Source organism: Tachyglossus aculeatus, chromosome 16 (assembly GCF_015852505.1).
Source record: "Tachyglossus aculeatus isolate mTacAcu1 chromosome 16, mTacAcu1.pri, whole genome shotgun sequence".
Classification (NCBI taxonomy): Eukaryota; Metazoa; Chordata; class Mammalia; order Monotremata; family Tachyglossidae; genus Tachyglossus; species Tachyglossus aculeatus.
Genome location: NC_052081.1, coordinates 35,211,033 through 35,233,411, shown reverse-complemented (window position 1 = coordinate 35,233,411; position 22,379 = coordinate 35,211,033). Strand labels below are relative to the sequence as shown.

Here is a 22,379-nt window from a genome sequence, read left to right as displayed (position 1 = left end):
TATTTCCTAAAGGCAACCTGCTCCCTGTTGCTATTTATTTGTTCCACAGATGAGGGACATTTGGGAAATTCTGGAGAGGACAACTGGGTGAACAAGTCCCCACTCCGCCCACAGCAGGTACTGGAGTCTTCCCTCCAGAGTGAGGGAACTGTGCCTGCTCGCTTAAGTAGCGAGGCCTTGACTACAAATTCATCAAAATCCAGTGTGATTCCTAAAGGAAAGAGGGATTGGCTCATAACTATCGTCGTAAGTCTCGTTAGGCCTTCTCTCCGCTGCTCTCAGAGACTGCCCATCTTTCCCCACCCTACCCGCTTCCTCCGGTGCCTGGGGTTCAAGAAGAGAAGTCGTTTCTTACCTACGCTGCCCTTTTGTCCTTTTGGCCCTTCTGGGCCTGGATGCCCCATAGACCCAGGAGCACCTGTAGGTGGAAGAGAACTCTTTTTTCACCTGCTACTGACAGTGGTGAACACATGGTGAGAAGGGGCAAGGGCAACAGTATTACATATTCTCAGGGGGAGCAGGAAGGGACTAGCTAGTATCGACGCACCTGGAACACCAGCAAATCCTCGGTCTCCTGTTGAGACAGAAATATGAGAAAGGCATCAGCCCAACGTTTTCAGGGCAAAGTCCTTAAGGGAGCAGTTACGGGAATTTATTAATTCCTCCATCCGCTTAGTTCTCCGGACCTTTTAGGAAGGGTGAGGAGAGGGTCTCTCAAACGGGTCTCTCCCGGCTGCTGCTCTTCAGAAAAGAAATCGGGGGAAGAGTAGAAAGAGGAGCAGGGCCAAGTGGCCTCCAAGGGACAGTGAACTATTAAAAGGCAAAGACCCATATTAGAAACCCTTAGGCCCAGGGTCATGCCCAGGCAGCCTTGAACCTATGGGATTATGCCATTTCAGTGCACATTCTTTCCCTTCTCCTTGTTGCAATAAAAACATCACTAAAGGGATGAATGCTGACATTAGTTAATGAATGAATTATGGTATTTGTTAAGAGCTTACTATTCATTTGTAAGCCCCTTATTACTCCTTTTGAACATTTTCCTAAGCACCTAATGGACTGCTGTGCCCAATACAGCAGCAGTCTGTAGAGAAGCAGCGTGGCTCAGTGGAAAGAGCCTGGGCTTTGGAGTCAGAGGTCATGGGTTCAAATCCCGGCTCCACCGCCTGTCAGCTGTGTGACTTTGGGCAAGTCACTTAACTTCTCTGTGCCTCAGTTCCCACATCTGTAAAATGGGGATTGACTGTGAGCCCCTCGTGGGACAACCTGATCACCTTGTAACCTTCCCATCACTTAGAACAGTGCTTTGCACATAGTAAGCGCTTAATAAATGCCATTATTATTATTATTATTAATACAGGGGCTTAGTAATATCAGTGGTGATGACTTATGCCCGTTTCCCCAACACGTGCATTCCCATCCAGAACCCCTCATCAGAGGGAATATCCGAGATGGGCTGCAGACCTCAGGGAGGCAGAGGAGGGGCTCACTGGCAGCGGTATTGGCATCTGTCCTTTGCTGCCACATCCCCACTTGGGGGTGGAGGCGGCTTACAGGGATCGGATCCGACCCAATTTACTTGCATTCCCACCCAGCTCCCAATCCAGTGCCTGGTGCGTAGTAAGTGCGGAACAGTGTGGCTTAGCAGAAATAGCCCGGGCTTGGGAGTCAGAGGTCACGGGTTCTAATCCCGGCTCTGCCACTTGGCAGCTGTGTGACTTTGGGCAAGCCACTTGACTTCTCTGTGCCTCAGTGACCTCATCTGTAAAAATGGGGACTTAGACTGTGAGCCCCGCGTGGGACAACCTGATCACCTTGTATCTATCGCAGCGCTTAGAACAGTGCTTGGCACATAGTAAGCGCTTAACAAATACCATTATTATTATTAGTATTACAGATTATCCACCTAGTGTGGCAAGAGTCCCCCTTCTAGACTGTGAGCCCCCTGTTGGGTAGGGACTGTCTCTATATGTTGCCAACTTGTACTTCCCAAGCGCTTAGTACAGTGCTCTGCACACAGTAAGTGCTCAATAAATATGATTGATTGATTGATTGACTGATGGTGGGATTCAGGAGCTGCCTTTCTAATCTCCCAGAGCCCAAGAGCGACTTTACAGCTCATTTTCAAAAGGAGTTCTTCTGTCTGAATGTTAAAAAAAAAAAAGCCTTATGGTTATCTAAAACTCCTTAAATAGCACTCTAACCCAAGCCCTAACCTTAACCGTAGTCTAGCCCTGAACTTAATCATAACCCTAACCTTGCCTAATAAATGAATCCAGGTCCAACCATGCTTTACTATCGGTGTTTTGGTGATTACAGTTATTAATGGGGTGATTGAACAGAGGGAAATATTGATGACAGGCATATCTGTTAATGTTTGGGCTTTAGATATTTGGCTCTGTTCTTCTATAACTAGCCATGCTCTCAGTCTTCTGACCTCCTAAGAAGATGAGGGATTCATGCTTTCTGCCCTCTCTTCCACCTACCTCTCTCTTTTTAAGTTATTGGGAGAAACTTCCTTCTCCCTTTCCGCGATTCCTCTCCACAGCCCTTCAGAGAAGGGCTCCTCTGGGAGCTCTATATTCACTCATTCAATCGTATTTATTGAGCGCTTACTGTGGGCAGAGAACTGTACTAAGCGCTTAAGACTACAGGATGCAGATCACTCTTGGCGTTGTTCCCTTCAGTTCTGGGAGCCATTTCTTTGGCTTCCAGAAGGACAGCGTTCCAAAACCATCTACCTAGCCATGGTCCCTTGCTTTTCTCTGTCACCGTTTCATATGACCAGACTCTCCTACTCTCACTTCTCTATAGCCTGGAGTTTGCAGAGAGTGGGAATGTGCAGAGCGAGTGACTCACCTCTTGGACCTTGAATTCCCACATCACCTAAGAGGTAGAAAAACACAAGACTCATGATGAAAACATACAAGTTGCAACTTCCCACTTAATCTCTTCCTGTAAAATGTATTTAAATATATTTCTTCCAATCCAGCTAGTGAGTTACTGTCGTTTTTTTTCTGCCCTTCCACTTGAACGTAATAGGAAAACGCCTCCAATGCTCTTAGAGAAGCCATTACCAATTACCAAAGTCCCTAACCTAGAAGCAGAGAAAGGAAATACTGTATTTGAATACCTTTTGGGCCTGGTTCTCCTCGGAAATAACCTGCAAAAGAAAATAAAAATTTAGGTGCCTTTCCCCCAGCAACTTCAGCCCTCTCTTAATAATATTAATGACGGTATTTATTAAGTGCTTACTATATGCCAAGCACTGTTCTAAGCGCTGGGGTACATACAGGGTAATCACGTTGCCCCACGTGGGACTCACACTTTGAATCCCCATTTTCCAGATGAGGTAACTGAGGCACAGAGAAGTGAAGTGACTTGCCCAAGGTCACACAGCAGGCAAGTGGTGGAACCGGGATTAGAACCCACATCCTCTGACTCCCAAGCCCGGGCTCTTGCCACTAAGCCACACTGCTTCTTCTTCATCATCCCCATTCTTGGCATCCCGTAGCACTCTCACCAGCCCTCCTACATAAGATGGACATTTAATTTTAGGAGAGTTTGCTTTCCCCCCAGACGCCCTTTCAGGCTCATCTTCCCTACCTTTCTCCTGCTCGGACTGTAGCTTGTTCCTCACATAGAGCCAGACAGCCTCCTGAGAGTGATCTCCCTGACCAGCTCCCAGGTCTGTTCCATATGAATGAGATGTACTTGGTAAGTGGACAGAACCGATGATTTTTCTTCTTTCCTCTGGTGACACTTGTAACATGCCAGTGCTGATTTTTTCCAGGTCGTCCACACGGGCTTTCAGCTTCCTCACCTCCTCCGCTGGAAAAGAGGTGAAAAAGAATGAATGGTCTAGGAAGAAAAACCACAGGGAAAGGCTCATGTCTTCCTGAAAAAGGTATGACTATGGGAAAAGGCCTTTATCCACCAAGGACTTCCGTAGGAGAAATGCTGTACTGTAATGGAAAGGTTTAGGCATCATCTTGAAATTTAGATGGAATTTTGCTTTATTTTATTTTGGAGGCAGGGTGGCCTAGTGGAAAGAGCATGGGCCTGGGAATCAGAGGACCTGGCTTCTAACATCACTTGCCTGTTGTGTGACCTTGGGCAAATCTCTGTGACTCAGTTCCCTCACCTGTAAAATGGGGATTTGATACCTGTTCTTCTTCCTAATTAGATGGACTGTGAGCCCCATGTGGAACCCAATTATCTTACATTTACCCCAACGCTTAGTACAGTGCTTGACACACAGTAAGCACTTAACAAATACCACAATTATTACTGTTATTATCATCATCATCATATTTGGAGCTAACGAGGCCATTCCTACATTTCACTGTGGGAATCTTCAGATCAAACATGCCAAGCCTTTCATCCTGACATGGTCCTTATGAAAATTAATGAAACACAGATGGGCATAGATAAAACTGTAGTAGCTGCCTTAATCATGGCTAGTTTTTGGATACCGCAACATTGAACCCTAAACTTGCAACAAAGTCTACATTTGGATGGACAAACCCCATAAGACCTGAACGAGGCCTGCAATCTTGCTCGTGAATCTCTTGCAAGAAGAAGTGATTTGACTTCCCAAGTCCAGGAATCAGTCAATCAATCATTTTTACTGAGTATTTACTATGTGCAGAGCACTGTACTAAGTTCTTGATAAAGTACAATACCACAGAATTAGCAGACATGTTCTTTGCCCATAATGTCATGAGTTCTAAACTAGTCTTTCCCTACAAGTGGGGCCTTAATTTTCTCATTGTACATAGTTTGGTAAAGACAATGAATGAAGTCAGCCTTGCAGACGATATGCATCTTTGGGCACAGGTCCAGTATCCACTAATGATAAGCCAGGAGTAGTTACAAATTCTTTAAAAGTGCTTAAACAAGGCAACTGATGCAAGCCAGGCTTTACGAAGAGAAGGTTGATAAAAAAAAAACACAGAACAATGATTTGTGGGCTGAGAAACCATAAATTTATCTCAACTGCTACATTAAATTAGAGTTCATTGAGACCTTTGAAGAAAGAGGAAATACGTTTTGGAATGATTCTGGAAGAGGCTGAGATCTACACAGTAAAAATACTAGTAGCTCAGGAGGAATCGGATGAATTCAGAGAAGGGCACTCCATAGTGGGCTACTGACAGGAAAGTTCAGGTCACAGAGGGAAGTTGGAAATGTTATACAGCACATCCCTAAATATTAGTTGGATGTCAGGGAGAACCACCATTATTATTCTAGGGGTTTTTTGGGTGGGGGATTTAATGGGGTTTTTTAAGCATTTACTATGTGTCAAGCACTGTTTTAAGTGCTGGGGTAGATACAAGTTTATCAGGTTGGACATAGTCCCTAGCCTACAATGGGCTTATGGTCAAGTAGGAGGGAGAACAGGTATAGAATCCCCAATTTACAGTAGTCTTGCCCAAGGTAAGACAGGAGGCAAATGACAGAACTGGGGTTGAAACAGGTCTTCTGTTTCCCAAGGCTGTGTTCTTTCTACTAGGCCATGCTATTCCCTCTTAACAGCCTGTTACCACTGTGGGAGGCATAATATTTGGCTGAAAGGATCACTGGTCTGACTCGGGAATGGCACTGTGTTCGTTCTTGGGCTCTAAAATGGAAACGTTATATTGCTATGTGCTCGCCTGGGGCTTGCTTGTCTCTCACCTGGGTCTCCAACCTGCTCCTTCTGTCATTTCTTACCCAGAGCAATGAGTCCAAAGAGCAGTCCAAGCAGCAGCAATCCAAGAAGCAGCAGTCCCAGAAGCCACTTCCACCAGCTACAGCACGAACCACAGGGGCACCAGGCAGGAGCAGCTCCAAATCCTCCTCCTCCTGCTCCTGCTCCTCCTCCTCCTCCTCCTCCTCCTCCTCCTATGGCTCCACCTCCTCCTCGATCACCACCCTGAATTTCTAAAGAAGACAAGGACAAGAGCAAACTGAGTCAAGGTGGCTTCTCTCTTTCTTCCTACATCTGAGTCCTTTGAGTTACTTCCTGCAGACCAAAGGGAAACAGGACGCCAAGGACAATTCCAAAGAAATTTAGGAAGGAGCCCCATACCTAATAGCATCTTACAAAGTTTATCAGGTGGGGGAGTGGAAAGGGGGAGAATGTTGCTATTTCATTGGCCATTTGGATAGTGCCAATGTGGGGGAGGAACTTTATCTAGTCCCCTAATGATCACTTGGGCTCAAAAATTCCTCTCTGCTAAAGAACTATGAAAGTCATCCTCACCTGCATAAGTGGCTTTTTCTTTAGTCGATACACCCTTTAAATCTCCTGCAATGTAAAATACAAAAACCAAAGAGTTTGTAGTTTCCACTTTTGACAACATTGAACACTTGCCCACAGACACAGAGGGCTGTAGGTAACTTACGCCCATTTTCCCCTCTTGGAACACTAGATAACAGCAGAGGTTTTATGATGCATGTTGTCGAAAACCAACATACCTAAGGATAAATCAAGTCTTTAGAAAGGGAAAGAAAGGAAAAGAACCAAACAGGAAGCTTACTTGCCAGAGAGTGAGGCACAGAAACGAGTTGTTGAAAAGGGCAAGTTGTTGAAAAGGGCAAGTTGTTGAAAAGGAAGAGGGCTGGGTTAGAAGACAGATAAATAACCTGCTGCTTGAGCTATATTTCTCAGAGAGCAGTGAAGAGGCTTGTCCTTACCATTTGCTTCTGACTTAAAATGAGTCTCTGCCCCATAAGAAGAGGAGATAGCTTGCTTGTCTTTTTTCAGGGTATCTTCAGAAAAAGAGCCTGCGGAGGGAGCCATTGAAAGTCAAATTGTATTTCCCCAAACTCTTGCTGAAATTGTTCAGCTTTAATTAAAAAAAAAGTGAAGTATTTCCAGAGGAGTGTTATTAACTTGGTCCTGCAGCTGAAAGAGACTTGGAGGGCTAGAATGGATTGTCTTTAGCCAGCCAACATTGGGGAATGACTCACAACAGGGGTTTTTGGAGTGGACTGTTTTGGCTACAGCTTCATTATAAAAGTCTCTAAAAGTGGTCACTTTCCTCTGACTCCTGTCTGTCGGGTTGCATTCTGCTTAGGATGTCCATTTCTAAACTTGACTTCAAGAGGAAAAACGTACCTCCACTGAGCCCTGTGCTGGAGGCAGTGAAAACCTTCCCGCTGTCCTTTGTCATGATCAGGAGCTCCATCTCCTTCTTGGCGGGCACATTCTCTTTCTCCAGCAGCAGGAACTTGCAGTCTTTGCGCAGGATGTCATCATTGTGAGAACTCATTGTGCCAGCTAGAAAAAGAGAGATATGGGAAGGGAGGAAAGAGAAGATCGACCAACAGAGAGAGAATTAAGGGGTGAAAAAGATGACAAACACAGGAAAGGAAGGAGAGGAAGAAGGGAAAGGCGATGAATGGTAGTAAGAAGAGAAAGAGGGAAAGGCAAGGAAGGAAGGAGGATGGGGGAGAGATAGAGAAAGAGGAGGGAAAGAAGGGAAGGGGGGGGGCGGGAAAGAGAGATTGAGTTTAAAACATGGACAGTAAGGAAATTCCCACCTTTAAGCAGCTTCAGCAATACTGAAGCCATTCAGGAAATCAAAAATATTCCCAACCGAAGATATTCCCAAAATATTCCTGCTCTCCACCCAAATTCCCATCCCTAGTTGGAGGACCAGACTAAAGCATGGCCCAAAATTTTGGCCGGGATAAGTAGGGACGATCATCATCCAAGAGAGTCTCTGGTGTGAAAATGCACGGGCAGGCTTTGAGCAACTGCCTTAGGTCAGGCACGGGCCATGGGTTTTAATTCTTCTAGCCCAGAACCCCCAATGTCTTGCTCTGAAGGATGAGGAGAGTCATATGTCCAAATCCATTTAACCGCTGAAACTTCCAAGGGCTGGCCGCTGGAAGACTCACCCGTCGAAGTACACACTCCAGTGCTCACCACTGCAGGACTCTGGGGCATGTTCTTCTTCACACCATATACTGCAGGAGAGGACTCAACAGTGAGGCCATGGGAGCGTGGAAAATTTCACGTCAATGCCCGCGTTGGTAAACCAAACCCAACTGAGATTTACTGCATGAAATCTCTTCTGTGAAGGATCATTATGTAAAGAAATAGACTCTACCATGCGTTAACTTTCTTGCACTCTTGCTTAGGGCATTTTAGACTTATGAACATTTTGGATTTTTTTAATTTTCTCCTTAAGTAGCAATGGCTAAATAAGGACACTGGACTGAAGAGACTACTCACGGTTCCAATTTTTTGGAGCCTTTGCCCCTGTAAGACTGCAATGAAGAAATGACTTCCTACATCTGATGGCTGACTGCCCAATAAATGAAAAGGAATTTTCCTCACCTACCTCAAAGTGTGAAATAATAAAGCTTGTCACCCAAGGGGACAATTCCCCAAATACGTTCACAAGCAAATACAAGGCTCCAGTTAGGGGTCAGGTTGGAGAGAAGCATTTCCGCTGATTGAATTGTGGAAATAATGAGGGAATCAGGGGTAAGAGGCAGGTTGTAGCCGAATTATACTTTCCAAGCACTTAGTACGGTGCTCTGCACACAGTAAATGCTCAATAAATACGATTGAATGAAAGTCCACCTAGGCATTAATATTCTACCCCTGGTTGCTATTCAAAGGCTACTGACCTGTGGAGCAGGTTGTTGTACCATGAGCCAAGGCAGAAGAGCTAGGAGCCAGGTTGTTTTGTACCCCAAACACTGCAAAAGGAAAAAAAATCTGGAGGTGAGCAAAGGGCTAGCACTTAAGAGGGCATCCGTTGTCCAAGATTAGGCCAGTGTGGACCTAAAAGCTCTTCTCTAACAACAAACTTTGACTATGAAACATACTTTACAAAACTGCTACTGGAAATATTATTAGCTCTTTAGATCTATTGTTTTACTCTTAATCCCTCTGTTCCCACTCTTCAAATGCCAAACCATATGAAACCCCACTTTGTAGCTTAATACGACACATCTGAAGAGAAGTTAGTCATAAAGAATATCTTCCCTGGGAGCTTTCTGGATACCAACCAGAAAAAGAGTTCATTTTTTTCTCAGATATTTTGAGGAATGACACGGGCTCTACTAGATAAAAGGGGAAGCAGAATGCTGACCTGAAGAGGAGGTGCTGAGCCCAGGGTGTAGAGCGGGAGAGCAGGGAGCCATGTTATTTGGGACTCCAAACACTGAAAGGGAAGAGAAAGGACGGACTGTAACCTCCTTGTAGGCAGGGAAAGTGTCTACCAACTCTACTGTATTGTACATTCTCAAGCACTTACTACAGTGCTCTGCACACAGTAAGCTCTCAATAAATACCACTGATTCATTGGTTGCTTGAGAGAGTTGTTCATTACAATGCTGCGGAAAATCAATCAATCAATCAATCGTATTTATTGAGTGCTTACTGTGTGCAGAGCACTGTACTAAGTGCTTGGGAAGTCCAAGTTGGCAACGTACAGAGACAGTCCCTACCCAACAGTGGGTTCACAGTCTAAAAGGGGGAGACAGAGAACAAACTAACAAAATAAAATAAATAGAATAGATATGTACAAGTAAAATAAATAAATAAATAGAGTAATAAATATGTACAACAGTAAGTCATCAGAAGAAGCTCTACCACAGAAGGGAGGTCAGGAGGAAATATTGGACAGATATAAAGATTCCAAATTTGGTCCAGAAATTCTTTATCCAAAGAGTAAATCAGAAACAGTTGGACATAGTTGGAAGGAGGGGATCCAAATGATCCGTAGGAACATTTCCAGTGGGGTTTCTGATAGTTTCCTACCTGATCCTGTGGAATAGGCATTGGTATTGAGGAGGGATGAGCTCTGGGTCATCATGTTGTTGTGATACCCACTCACGGATGACCCCGCAGGCAGGGTGGAAGACCACATATAGGAGGGAAGGTTGGCATCCAGGACAGTTGTGTCATAGGTGCCTGATACTGGTGCGACATATAATAATGGAGTTAGAGCAGTCAATTCCACAATTGGAAATCTCAGTTTCTAGAATAATTTTGAGCCCTTGATTAGGAAGATCACAGTCAGATCAACTGGGGATGTTTCTAGATCACACAACCGATAGAAGGACTAACTGGATATCCCTGAGCTTTGTTTCCAGCACAATTTCAAATAGATTCTGCACATTTTTTACCTACTGAAAACTCTTCAAGTTAGTCAGGCAAGACACATACAGATATTGTGTTCTAGAAAACTCTTGTGCTATCAAAAATTGCATTCCTTTATCCATTGTTTCAGTGATAAGTACAAGGTTAGGGGAACGATACTTGGAAAACAACTGAAATGGTACTTCGGGTCTGTCACCCCAGGTGAAATTTGAGAAAGCTGTGGAAAATTAAATGAGCTTGCTTCAAGCAGTCTGCACTGCCTGATATTTTCTGTCAAGTTCATTAGCATGGCACTGGAAACCAACTGGCAACATCATAAAGCTCGGTTTTCCAATAAACAATGGTAACAGTGTTGTAACTGGTTCCCTGTCAAGGTTAATGAGCTGATAAGGGTGTTTCTGAATAATTATTTGATACTACTTGAACAAGCATTTCACCTCACAATTCACAATAGCCATCAAATTCTAAACAAATCATACTAAAATACTGCATTCAGACAGGAATGCCTGCATAAAAACTTATTTGAAAACTTGACTCCTGAGATGCGCTGCTGAAAAGTGACTCCCTAATGTTTTCCAAACACTACATGAGGAAAGGGAATGAATTATGATAGGCCAACCACTTCAAAACTTGTTGGTGAATATGTAGAATCAAAAGAAAAGCAAACTATTAAGTATGCCCTGTAACAAGGGAGGTACTTTAATGAAACTTTCAAGAAATGGTGAATCAGGGAAGTCTCTGAGCAATAGCTAGGATCTGAAATGATCCAATATTGGGCCATGCGAGCAAGCCTAATGAACAAAGACATCTCTTACATTTTTACCTCTGAAAATTAGAGAGCAAGTATTTCACAGTGGTGTAGAGGCTAAAGACCTCTTAAAAAATGAAATCTAGTTTCTGGTCCCAGAATAAATCTCCCTCCTTTTTTTATCCCATTGCACCTTCCTGGGGAATTACCTGACTGGGAGCTCTCCGTCACCATCTTGGTTTCCACGGTGGCTTTCTTGGGAATGGGGAGTGTGTTGGATGAACACCGAGTGGGGCTGGCACTAGCTGATCGGCTTCCCTTGAGCAGTCTCTTCACATCATCCAATTCTGTCCCTGACAAAGACATAGAAACCATTCAGGCCCAACCCAGGTTCCTATTTTCACTCAAGATATCCTAAGGGACCTTTTGGATGCCTGATCATTCCCCTGGTTGCACACTTCTTTTAGGCTCTTTCTGTGACAGCGCTCCTGAATTTGAATGTCTGGTACACATACAGCACTCTCACACTGCTACAAAGTTTACCTTAGCTTATCCACTTCCCTTTTTCTAAAAATATTTTCAAGTATTTTGACCAAGTTGATGGAATGACTAAAATCGATTTCAATTTAGAATTTGGTAATGATGTCTATTTAGAGTGGATCCTGGCAGGTCTGTTAGCCCTAGGTGCCTTTTTGACTTGAGTAATAACAATGGAAATTAAATAATGTATTTCCACGTCAGCACAAAACACATCCGAATTTATTATCTTTTATTATGTACATAGTACATTGCTATTTGATGATGCTATTAGAATTCATCACTGTTTTTCAACATATTCATATTGTTTTGGTTCATTTTTTTCAATCTTGGGAAGACATTAATGCAGTTTATGCTATTTCCTGTGGGAAATAAGCGCTCTTTTGTTCATTTTCATGGACCTAATTAAGAGTGCTAACCAAGGAGTATTAAATGTTAGCGAGGAAGGGTCTTGGTGAGGCATTATATTCAGAAGCGTTTCTGACTCTGGAATTTACCACAATCTAGCACACTGTAAATGCTTCCCACCGATGCAGTCATTTACTAGGAATAATTTATATTATGGAGGTGTATTTCTTCAAGGAGCTCAAGGCCCTTTATAGACATTCTCTTAAATCCGCTCCCTGGATCCTTTGCCTGATTTTTCCACACTAATTTTTCAAGTGGGAAAACTGAGGCTCAACACTGCTGACTAGATCAATTGCTCCTTGTCAAACAGAACTTCAGTGTTGGGGCTGGAATGAGAAATTAGGATTCTGACCTAACTCAGTATTTCCCCAAATCTAGGCGTTCAACATTAGTTGAATGTCATGTAAAGGTTCAAAATGCTTGCAGCAGCTTTGGGAACTTGTGGAAATTCTGAATCCTCAGGAGGACATAGGGGTGAGGCAGGCCACAGACAACAGTAGAGGTCCCTGTTTACCCTCAGGAGGACTGAGGATTAGAAGGGAGAAGTGGGCTCTTGTGGTTTTGCTGGTGGCAGAAAAATAAAGGAAGAGAAATAATATAGTTTTGAGCCCTCGCACAAAAGTCTGTGAACCTGCAACTGATTTATGAGCAAAATGTCAGAGGATTTAAGCTAATCACCATTTTGCTCATAAAACTGCTTCAGAAGGTTCACAGCTCTTGCAAGACAGCCTAGAAATCTAGGATGAGAAAACCCCTTGCCTGGACTAACATTCTGGGGCATTAGGAAATCAATTTTCAGGGCTCACTTGAGGGTGACTAGGGAAATTTCCAGGAGGTAAAGGGTCAGGTTCCCAGGTTGCCTGGATTCACTTTTCAGAGGGCGAACTCTGACAACTTACATCTGGTAGATGGCGAAGCACTTTGCAGCCGAACTCGAATTTCACTCTCTGCATAAGGGAATAAACGGAGAGAACCGTGAATAAGGAGTATGATTAATTAGTACCTGACATTCTGCCCTGTGTGGTAAATGAAGCTTCAGGCTGCACAAAGTTCCCCCTGTTATTTGAACATGAAACTGCTATTAAGTGTCAGCAGCTCACAAGGCCCGAGCTTAAGGGAGACAAAGAGGAGTGTGGCTGAGTGAAAATGATTAGCCTGCAGGTCACTGAGAAAGCTCTCCGAGGAGACACTGAGGTATTCTAATTAAAACCACAGGCGGGGTGGGCCGCGGACTCAGGACCCATTTAAGATAAGGATTCAACCCACATTTCAAAAGGGTGAGACTCAAGCCTTTTAGAAGCTGTAAAAGTTTGGTCTATTGTCTACATACTCTTGGGTTGTTGGAAAGTTAAAAAAGCAGTGTTATTCTTTGTCATTTCAGATAGTCCAGAAAGTGGGGGGACAGCAAGTTTCCCAAATTATCTTGACCCAGCCAGCTCGCTATTAACAGGTTTCAGTGGCAGAGTGAGTGGCTTAAGGTGCCAGACACAAATATTTAAAGAAAGGATAGCTACACTTACAGATTTAACATTTGGGGCTTTTTTTCAAAACCCAAACTGAACCTCAGAGCCTTTTAAATCACTAGTGACAACTACCCACTGAAGCCAATATGGTATGGCCACGTACAAATAAATTAAGCCAGTGAGGTCCTCTTGCTTTGACAAGTCATTCTTTCTTGAAGTTTACATGGATAGCTTTTCTCTCCCTTTTTTAAAAACAAATTCCCTTTATATATATACTCCTCCTGCCTATCACAGAGAAGGACAAAACAATGAATTAAAAAACCAGCATCCTAGTTTACCTCGGGTTTGGCTCCGTCCCCTGGTGGATGCAGTTCCTGTGGAAAGAGAAAAACAGTATCAGCAATATGTAACCAGCATCTCTGCAGAAATGCAAGAACTGGAGACTACTAAGAAGGTTGGTTTGGCGTTCCTGTTTTTATTAGAGGGTCACCTTATCCCAGGTGGACAGTTCTAGAGAACAAAAAATCTTGATTAGTCACTACCAGTCCTTCCATTTTAACCTGAGGCACTTAAAGTCTTTATAAAGTCTAAAATATCAGCAACTCCTATAAACATTTATTGGGCACATTTGTGAGGCATGCTGCTAAGAGTTTGGAACGATATAAAATAACTAACCAATGCAAGAGGTCTAAGATTTCCAAACAGAAACTTGATTCAAGGATGTCCCCTAAGGCTGATTCCAAGTAACTTCAGGGTCCCAGAGTAGAGTTTGTAGGTGGTCATCTCAAAATCGCTCCCTTCTGAACTAGTAAATATGGAAAGTAGTCATTCGATGTCTGCCTCTCCCTCTAGACTGCAAGGTCCTAGTGGGCAGGGAATATATCTACTGACTCCGTCGTTTTGCATTCTCCCAAATGCTAAGTAGAGTGCTCTGCACACAGTAAGCACTCAATAAATACCACTGGTTGATTGATTTAAAAAGAGTAACACATGTAGAACCAATCTACTCTTCATATGCTTCTCATTCTAATCCCTTGTCCAAAGCATGATGTCCTCAGAGTGCCCATTCATGAACCTTTCCTGAGTCCAGCTAAAAATGTGAAAAGGGAATGTTAATTTGTTTCCAATCTAGTTTCCCAAATGTGTGTCCCATAGGGTGTAGGTTTAAATGTGTCTAGTGGATTATGTAAATGTCTTCTTTGGATGGGATGAATTATTTCAGATTCCTCTAGCCCAGCCGCTCTCCCCATTTACCTGAAAATGAACTAATTTACCTTCTTACATGTCTTCAAAGCTTGTTTTGAGTATAGCTGGGGTCAATGGTAGATGAGGTCTATCGGGCTAGTGATGATTTCTGCTCCTTCATGTGGAGTAGCCAGTAAAGTGAACCCAGGGGAGTTAAAGCTAGGTTCTCTGGGATCTTTTTAAATTGCACAACCTTGCCCAACTTGGAGCCAACATCTCTTAATGAGAATGAGATGTTAAGCCAAAGGATTGATTTCTCACAGGATAATTGGTGCTTCTGTAGTGGAAACTCCTGTTTCTCATTAAAGATAAAACTTTGTTAACCTACTAAAAATAATTCTTCATTATTCTTAGAAGGATGCTAAGTAGTCCCGTCCTAGTCTTCTTCATCTACATTTTGTGCCTTTGTAAATTGCCATAATGTGTCATGAGTAAAGCATCTGATAGGGAGTGAATGTGATTTGGGATCCTGTGAAAATGCTGAGGGGAAAACAACGTACATTATCCTGAGAGGGAAAATAGCATCATTTTAGATCAGTCTGTGCTGGAAGCAACCACTGAATACATGCTATTCTGCATTAGCATTTCCCAGGCATTGTGACCATCATGTTCTATCTGTGCTGAGAATAATGAGAATAATGAAAGACGTACCAAGTTCTTTCCTAGGGTATTCTGGAGAAGAGTTTCCACTGGAGCTCCCTAGGGAAGAATTGAATAGTTAGTACAAATGCGAACCTGAGGTCACGAGTTTTCCTAGCTGTCAGGCAGCTCATCCCTATCGCTTCCTCCTCATCAAAAGCTTCATGTATTATGAAAGGAAACAGGATGAAAGAATTGTGGTGTTGAGTTTCCCAATGGAAAACAAGTGGGATCCATGTTCATAAAGTAAACGAATGGAATGTCCTGATGGTTTTTGTAAGTCAGGTTATTTGCTACGTGCTTACTATGTGCTGGGGTAAATACAAAACAACCAGACCAGGCACAGTCCCGTTCTCACACTGAGCTCCCAAACTAAGAGGTAGGGTGGGCAGGTATCTGATTTCCAACTTACAGATGAGGAAACTGAGATGCGGAGAAGTGAAGTAACTGCCCAAGGTCACACGGGAGGTTAGTGGCAGACGTTATTAAAACCCAGGTTCCTGATTCCTAGGCCGGTACTTTTTCCACTAGGCCAGGCTGCCTCCCTTTAACATTAGTCTTCATTCCATGTGATAGTCTAAGGTCACTTCTGTTGCTAATGGGGTTCCTAGACTGTAAGCTCCTTGAGGGCAGGAATCTTGCTGATCAAATCTATTGTATTGTACTCGGCTAAGGACTTAATGCAGTAAGTGTTCAATAAATACCATTGATTGATTGACTGAAGTGAAACAGACCTTCCCATTCCAATAAGCATTAGAGGGAGGATTAGGTTCTTCCCTTCACCCAAGTTCTTTCTTATACTCTTTCATTCTGGTGGCACCCTACATTCCTGATAAAATGCACATGCTAACTGCAACAGGGGGAACCTGTTGTCATTTAAAGTCTTAGACTCAGGTTTAAGTCTTTCTTAGTGTTTGATCCCTCCCAAAGCACTGTCCTGACACCTGCTGCAATCCACTTGAACAAAATCAGGCTACTAAATTGCGCTTTGATAGGTCTAATCTTGATACAATATGAATTGGTTGCTGAATCTATTATGTCAGTAATCTCACCAAAAATGTAGTGAGCCCATTAACTCATTTAATGGGCCATATCTTCAATCAGATAAGAAAGATAGCTTTTTTAATAGTACAACCCTTGTTTCTTATTACTGATAAAGCTCTGGTCCACTGAAAATGATTACAGGCGAAATGGGGGACAGGAGAGGAGTGTAATAGAGCCTAATAGAAACAGTGTGGCTAATGGGAAAGAGCACGGGCCTTGAAGTCAGAAGACCTGGATTCTAATGCCGGCTCTGTCACTTCTCTGCTATGTGACCTTGGGCAAGTTAACTTCTCTGTGCCTCAGTTTCCTCAACTGTAAAATGAAGATTAAATCCCTCTTTCTTAGACTGTGAGCCTTGTGTGGGACAGGGGCTATGTTCAACCTGAATAACTTGAATCTACTACCCCAGAGCCTGGAACAGTGCTTGAGGCATAGAAAGTGTTTAGCAAATACCATAAAAAGAAAAAGTGGAAAAATCTTCAGAGAGTGGATGACAGTGACTTAGATGTGTGGACCACATCTAACACCTCACCTTCGTATGTGGCATGGCGGGTGATATGAGTTTTCCTTTCAAAAGTTGAGCCTGGTGAATTGGGGAGAGTAGAGGCAGGCGATTGGGTCCTTCTGAAGCTGGAGGAAGAGGCAGCTCTAGAACTTCCGCCTAAAGGAAAGAAAAACAGAATATTAATAATAATAACAATGATGGCGTTTATTAAGCGCTTACTATGTGCAAAGCACTGTTCTCAGCGCTGGGGAGGTTACAAGGTGATCAGGTTGTCCCATGGGGGGCTCACAGTCTTAATCCCCATTTTACAGATGAGTTAACTGAGGCTCAGAGAAGTTAAGTGACTTGCCCAAAGTCACACAGCTGACAACTGGTGGAGCCGAGATTCAAACCCATGACCTCTGACTCCAGAGCCCGTGCTCTTTCCACTTAGCCATGCTGCTTCTCTGTGAATTGCCTCCTGCTCCACCAGTGTTCACTCTGTCCAACAGTAAATACAAATCTACATTAATGTAAATAATATAAGAAATGAAAAAGACTTTCACAGGGAGCAAGAGAAAAACTGAAGGTGGACGTTGCCAGAAAGAGAAAATATGTAAGGCCTGTGTTCAGAACATAGTATTTGGTTTGATTGAAGGAATACGGTCCAATACTACTGGGACAAATTTCTTGGTGGAAAAGAAGGGAATTCTACCTGCCATATAGAGAGTGGGAGTAGTTATAGCATTTAGTGAACATCTGTTAGGTGCACTGCACTGTACCAAGGTCTTAGGAAATATAAAATAAAGAAATGGCATTATGTTCCTTGCCCACAAGGAGCTTCCTCTCTAATGGGAGAGGAAAACACAAAAATACTTACAGAGTGTGCAACTAAAATGAATGCTTGAATGTACAAATGATTGAACATATGTACAAAAATGTTGAGGATGGATATAAATAAGTACATAAGCATATGGGCTTATTCACACTATGGGGTTGGGAATTACTCTGAAAGTGTTTGTTGGAGGAGGTGGGATATTAGGAGGGCTTTGAGTATGGGGAGAGTTATATATGGTCTGTCAGATTTGGGAAAAGGGAACAGCGTGAGTGAGGGGTTGGATGTGGGAGAGTAAAGAGAAGTGAAATTAAAAGGTTAGCTCGGGAGGACTGTAGAGAACTGGCTGGGGGAAGTGGGTGAAGAAATCAGACATTAAGAAGGGGTGATTTAGTGGAGACTCTTGGAGTTGATCCTGAGGAGTTCTTGTGCGATGTGGAGGAACCCAGGAAAACAGCGTAGGATTTTGAGGAGTAGAGAGGGGTGCCGAATGACAGTTCAAGAGGTGAATCTGTGCATCAGCATTTAGAATAGGTTGGAGAGAGGAGAGGCTGGAGGTAGGGAGACGGGTGAGGAGACCGATACCATAGTCTGGCTGCTCAACAGAGCATCTACCAGATGGTAACTGGTTGCAGTATAAACAGAGCATCTACCAGATGGTAACTGGGTGTTAGCTATTTGGGTGGAGAGGAAGGGGCAAATCCAGAAAGTGTGATGTAGAACTCAATCAAACAAAAGGTATTTATTCAGCACTTACAGAGTGTAGAGCACGGTATTAAGCACTTGAGACAATACAATGGAGTTGGTAGACATGATCCATGCCCTTAAAGAGCTTACAATCAAAGAAAAACCACCAGGATTTGGTAGTGAACTGAATGTGAGAGCTGAAAGACAGCAAGGAGTCCAGGAAGGCTCCGAGGTGGCAGACTTCTGGGTCAAGCGCTTAGTACAGTGCTCTGCACACAGTTAGTGCTCAACAAGTATGACTGAATGAATGGGTCAGGAAGATAGATAAGATTGGGAGATGAATGGGTCTAGGCTGCAAGCTTCTCTAGCCTGTAAACTCCTTGTGGGCAGGGAACACGTCAGCCATCTCTGTTGTTCTGTACACTTGCGAGCCTTTAGACAAGTACTGTGCCACAGAAATACCACTGACTGACTGAAAGAAGAGTGGTTCTGTTTCAGACGTATTGAGTTTGATGTGCCAGGGGACCATCCAAGTGAAGATGTTCGGGAAACAAGTGAGATGCAGGGTTGCAGGTTAGGGTCAGGACTAAAGAGGAAGATTTGGGAGTCGTTTGCATAGGGGTGGGAGCTGATGCCAAGTGAGCTGATACCCTCCCTGCTCGACAGTGTAGAGAGAGGAGAGTAGGGATGATCCAGAACAGGGTCTTGTGGAATGCCCACAGTACAAAGGATTGTGACCTGAAGGAAACAAAATCTCTTTCCCAACCATTTCCACTCCAGATTCATGTGGTTTCAGGGCATCTGAGTCATTTCTTGGCTTAGAAAACCTACTGTGGAGGAGGGAGTTTCATAGAGAACAATGGGCCTTTGTTGGACGCCTGCCCAATTGAGGCTTGTACGATGCAGGGATTAGATAGCAAACTTTCAGAATTTGTTAACTCAATAGTTTAGGGCTTTGCTGTTGTTGTAGACAGTGAAATTCAAAATAGTTATAAGCAAGGCAACCATATATTAAAATGAAGATAGCTTAATGCCGAAGACAGTCTAAGAAGGCATATTAGCACCCCATTGATGGGGGGGGGGTCTCAATTATTAATTGTTCTACTTTATATTGGAATCAATGTAAATGATCATATTATGTTCCTGTATATACACTTCTTAATTATTTTCAGGTCAAAAAACTTTAGTTAGTGTTCAAATTTCTTGGGATTTTGAAGCAAATTCTCATATACTCATTTCATCCCTCACACCCACTCTCTTTAGAGTGGGATTACTAAGCACCAGAAATTTCCCTATCTCAGCTCATCTTGGTCCCACTTTTCCCAGTACCGACCTGAGTTCAGATAGCCGCTGCCATGGGTCAAACTCTGTTTTTCCATCCTGCTCCCTCCACTAAGGGATGATGAGGATTTAGTATATCCATTGCTGGTCCCTCCTTCTGTCAGAAACAAGAATAAAATAAGGATGTTAGTGTTTAGGGGCGATGACTGGAACCCTTTAAATGAAGCCTCTTTGGGATAGGGCTACTTAGTGGAAAACAGCATGAATTCTCACTGCTTGAGCCCTAACACAAGGCTGTCTATCCTCCAATTGCTGCTGGGGATGGGTGTGGATCAGCCTAGCCCCCAAACCATCCCTCAAACTCTGAACTAAAAAGCACTTGGTGACAGTGTACTGCAAGGAAACAGTTGCTTCAGACTTCAAATCTTTTACTGAGTCCAAACTCTACGATTCTGATAGTGCCTGCTTCTATGGCATCAGAAACCCTCAAAGGGTATTGTGGTGCATCTCTAAGTGGCACAAGACTTTCTTAAGGAAGCAAAAATGGATGCATGGAAGTAAGAGTCCTCATGGATAAATACTAGCCAAACACACCTGACTGAAGGGTGGAAATGCCATAATAATAGCTACTTACTTGGTGGTAAAGATGTGAGCCTTGTGGTAACTGTTTCGGTAACAACTAGGGAAAGAAAAAGAAAAAAGACAAGATGATATATAATATCCGACTCGTCTAAGGCCCCATCAAATAACGGGGCAATGTTGGTGGGAGTTGAGGAGGGGACAAGTGCCGGCTGGAGAAGTGGGAGAGGTGGCTGGAGAAAATTGGCGCAGGACCACTTAGAGGAGGAGAGATAGGAGAGACCGGCCTGTAATGAGCCCAGCCCTGACAGTTTGGTCCCTCCCCAGACTTTCTGTGCTTCTGCCCACAGCATCCCCCGTTTTAGACTGTGAGCCCACTGTTGGGTAGGGACTGTCTCTATATGTTGCCAATTTGTACTTCCCAAGCGCTTAGTACAGTGCTCTGCACATAGTAAGCGCTCAATAAATACGATTGATGATGATGATGATGATCCCAAGGATAGGCTCTTCTTCCTCCTTGGGAAGCAACAGGGTAAAAACTGATTGGCCAGAAACACGTGCCGAAGTTTCTGGTAAACAACCGACATCTTTGCTGCCTCAAAAGAGTAGATCTCTATCTATCTATTTAACGTGTTCATTCTGGTTAATTGGCATCTATGCTTTATTTCAATTCTCAGTTGCTTTATAAAGGCTGCTGCTACTTTCCTTCTGCATTGACTTGCAAAATGGCTCTCTCTGCTGAGAATACTCCCCTCACTCCAAAATGGCAACCTTTGCAGTTACAGATTTTTGCTTAGGACTTAGCCTTGAGCCTTTCTAATTAGTCAGTTAACCCGGCAGATGTGTTTGCATGGGGCTGTTTTCTGATCCACCTGAATTTTTTTTCAGCCAAATCTGCTCTCACTTGAAATGTCAAATGATGTCGGGCACAGGCACCCTATACCGATATAACCAATGTTCCTGGAGTCTTGAGCCTTGAACTTGGAGTCTTCACCTCAGAGGCCTTTCCAGGAATCATATCTGCATACCCAGCTGATCAACAAAGACAATTTGGGCTTTTCAAGCTTCCAATCCTAAATCCATGTCTTGGAAAGGTCTCTGGACAATTTCCAGCCTCCAGAGGGGTGAGAAACGCAGTTCAGAGTTTCCGAGCTTTCTCGGGTGGCAGCGGTCAATCTAGAATTTCAGCACTTGATATTCACCCCATCCTCAGCCTCACAGCACTTATGTCCAGATCCGTAATTTATTTTAATGTCTGTCTACCCTCTAGTCAGTCAGTGAGTCAGTCAATCGTATTTATTGAGTGCTTTCTGTGAACAGAACACTGTACTAAACGCTTGGGAGAGAACAATATAACAATAAACTGACATTCCCCGCCGACAACAAACTTAGACTGTAAGTTCCCTGTGGGCAGGGAACATGTCTAGAAACTCTACTGCATTGTACTTGCCCAAGTGCTTAGTACAGTGCTCTGAACACAGTTAGTGCCAAATAAATATCACTGATAGATTGGAGAAAGTGCTAAATGGGACTCTCAGTCTAGTGCTTTCCAGTTATTGTGTGGCAAACTGCAACAAAACTCCTTGGAGTACTTATCCTAATGATCTATCATTAGGAAACCGATTCTGCAAAATTTTCCCAAACTGACACCGGGTTTGCCTCTGCCCACTTGGCTAATCAGTCATCGGAATCTACTAGCAGTGTCTACATGTGGCAAATATAATGGTAGGGTGAAAAACTTTCACAGAATCCATCTGCGACTTAACACCCTCATGATATCTTACTCTGGGAGTTCAGGGTTTCCCTGACAACCTTGGGATTTCTAACCACTTAGTCCAGGATCAATTTTCCGCATTCCACGTTGTTTAGGAGGGTAAACCACGGCTTTTTGTGGTTGTGCATATAACACTGTCTGTCATTTCAAGAGGGCTGTGCTGCTTTGCGGCCTTCAGCACTGGGATGACACTGGGCTATCAAGAGTTCACTAGTATTACAGGGGAACCTAGAGGTCCCTGGCATTCACAGATTTTTTTTCACCTACTCGCAGTTGGCTATACCCATTCTTACAGCCAGCTGTCTCTTGAGTCACCAACTGTCTGCTGTGTGGCCTTGGACTAGTCACTTAACTTCTCTATGTCTCGGTTACCTCAGTTACTTAGGAGTTGTAGGATAAAGTTTTGGCATTTATAATTTCACCTCATTTGCAGGGATTGCTGCTTCATGAGAAGCAGTGTGGCCAAGTGAAAGAGCAGGGGCCTGGGAATCAGAGGACCTGCGCTCTAAAACCAGCTTTGCCACTCGGCTGCTGTGTGACTTTGGGC

At 43.6% G+C, this 22,379-nt stretch overlaps 1 protein-coding gene across 1 annotated transcript in view; it reads right to left on the bottom strand.

The window, feature by feature from the left end:
- COL17A1 (collagen type XVII alpha 1 chain) overlaps positions 1-22,379 on the bottom strand; it is a 61,008-nt gene that overhangs the window by 30,045 nt on the left and 8,584 nt on the right. Inside the window, exons 3-22 of the mRNA XM_038757874.1 lie at positions 20,114-20,158; positions 19,532-19,636; positions 16,725-16,853; positions 15,161-15,208; positions 13,603-13,638; positions 12,701-12,748; positions 11,066-11,209; positions 9,767-9,925; positions 9,096-9,167; positions 8,629-8,700; positions 7,891-7,959; positions 7,106-7,267; positions 6,682-6,771; positions 6,248-6,292; positions 5,716-5,925; positions 3,607-3,831; positions 3,134-3,163; positions 2,860-2,886; positions 548-574; positions 356-418 (exon numbers count right to left, since the gene is read on the bottom strand). Coding sequence (XP_038613802.1) covers positions 356-418; positions 548-574; positions 2,860-2,886; positions 3,134-3,163; positions 3,607-3,831; positions 5,716-5,925; positions 6,248-6,292; positions 6,682-6,771; positions 7,106-7,267; positions 7,891-7,959; positions 8,629-8,700; positions 9,096-9,167; positions 9,767-9,925; positions 11,066-11,209; positions 12,701-12,748; positions 13,603-13,638; positions 15,161-15,208; positions 16,725-16,853; positions 19,532-19,636; positions 20,114-20,158 — 1,806 coding nt within the window. The remainder of the gene's footprint in view (positions 1-355; positions 419-547; positions 575-2,859; positions 2,887-3,133; positions 3,164-3,606; positions 3,832-5,715; positions 5,926-6,247; positions 6,293-6,681; positions 6,772-7,105; positions 7,268-7,890; positions 7,960-8,628; positions 8,701-9,095; positions 9,168-9,766; positions 9,926-11,065; positions 11,210-12,700; positions 12,749-13,602; positions 13,639-15,160; positions 15,209-16,724; positions 16,854-19,531; positions 19,637-20,113; positions 20,159-22,379) is intronic.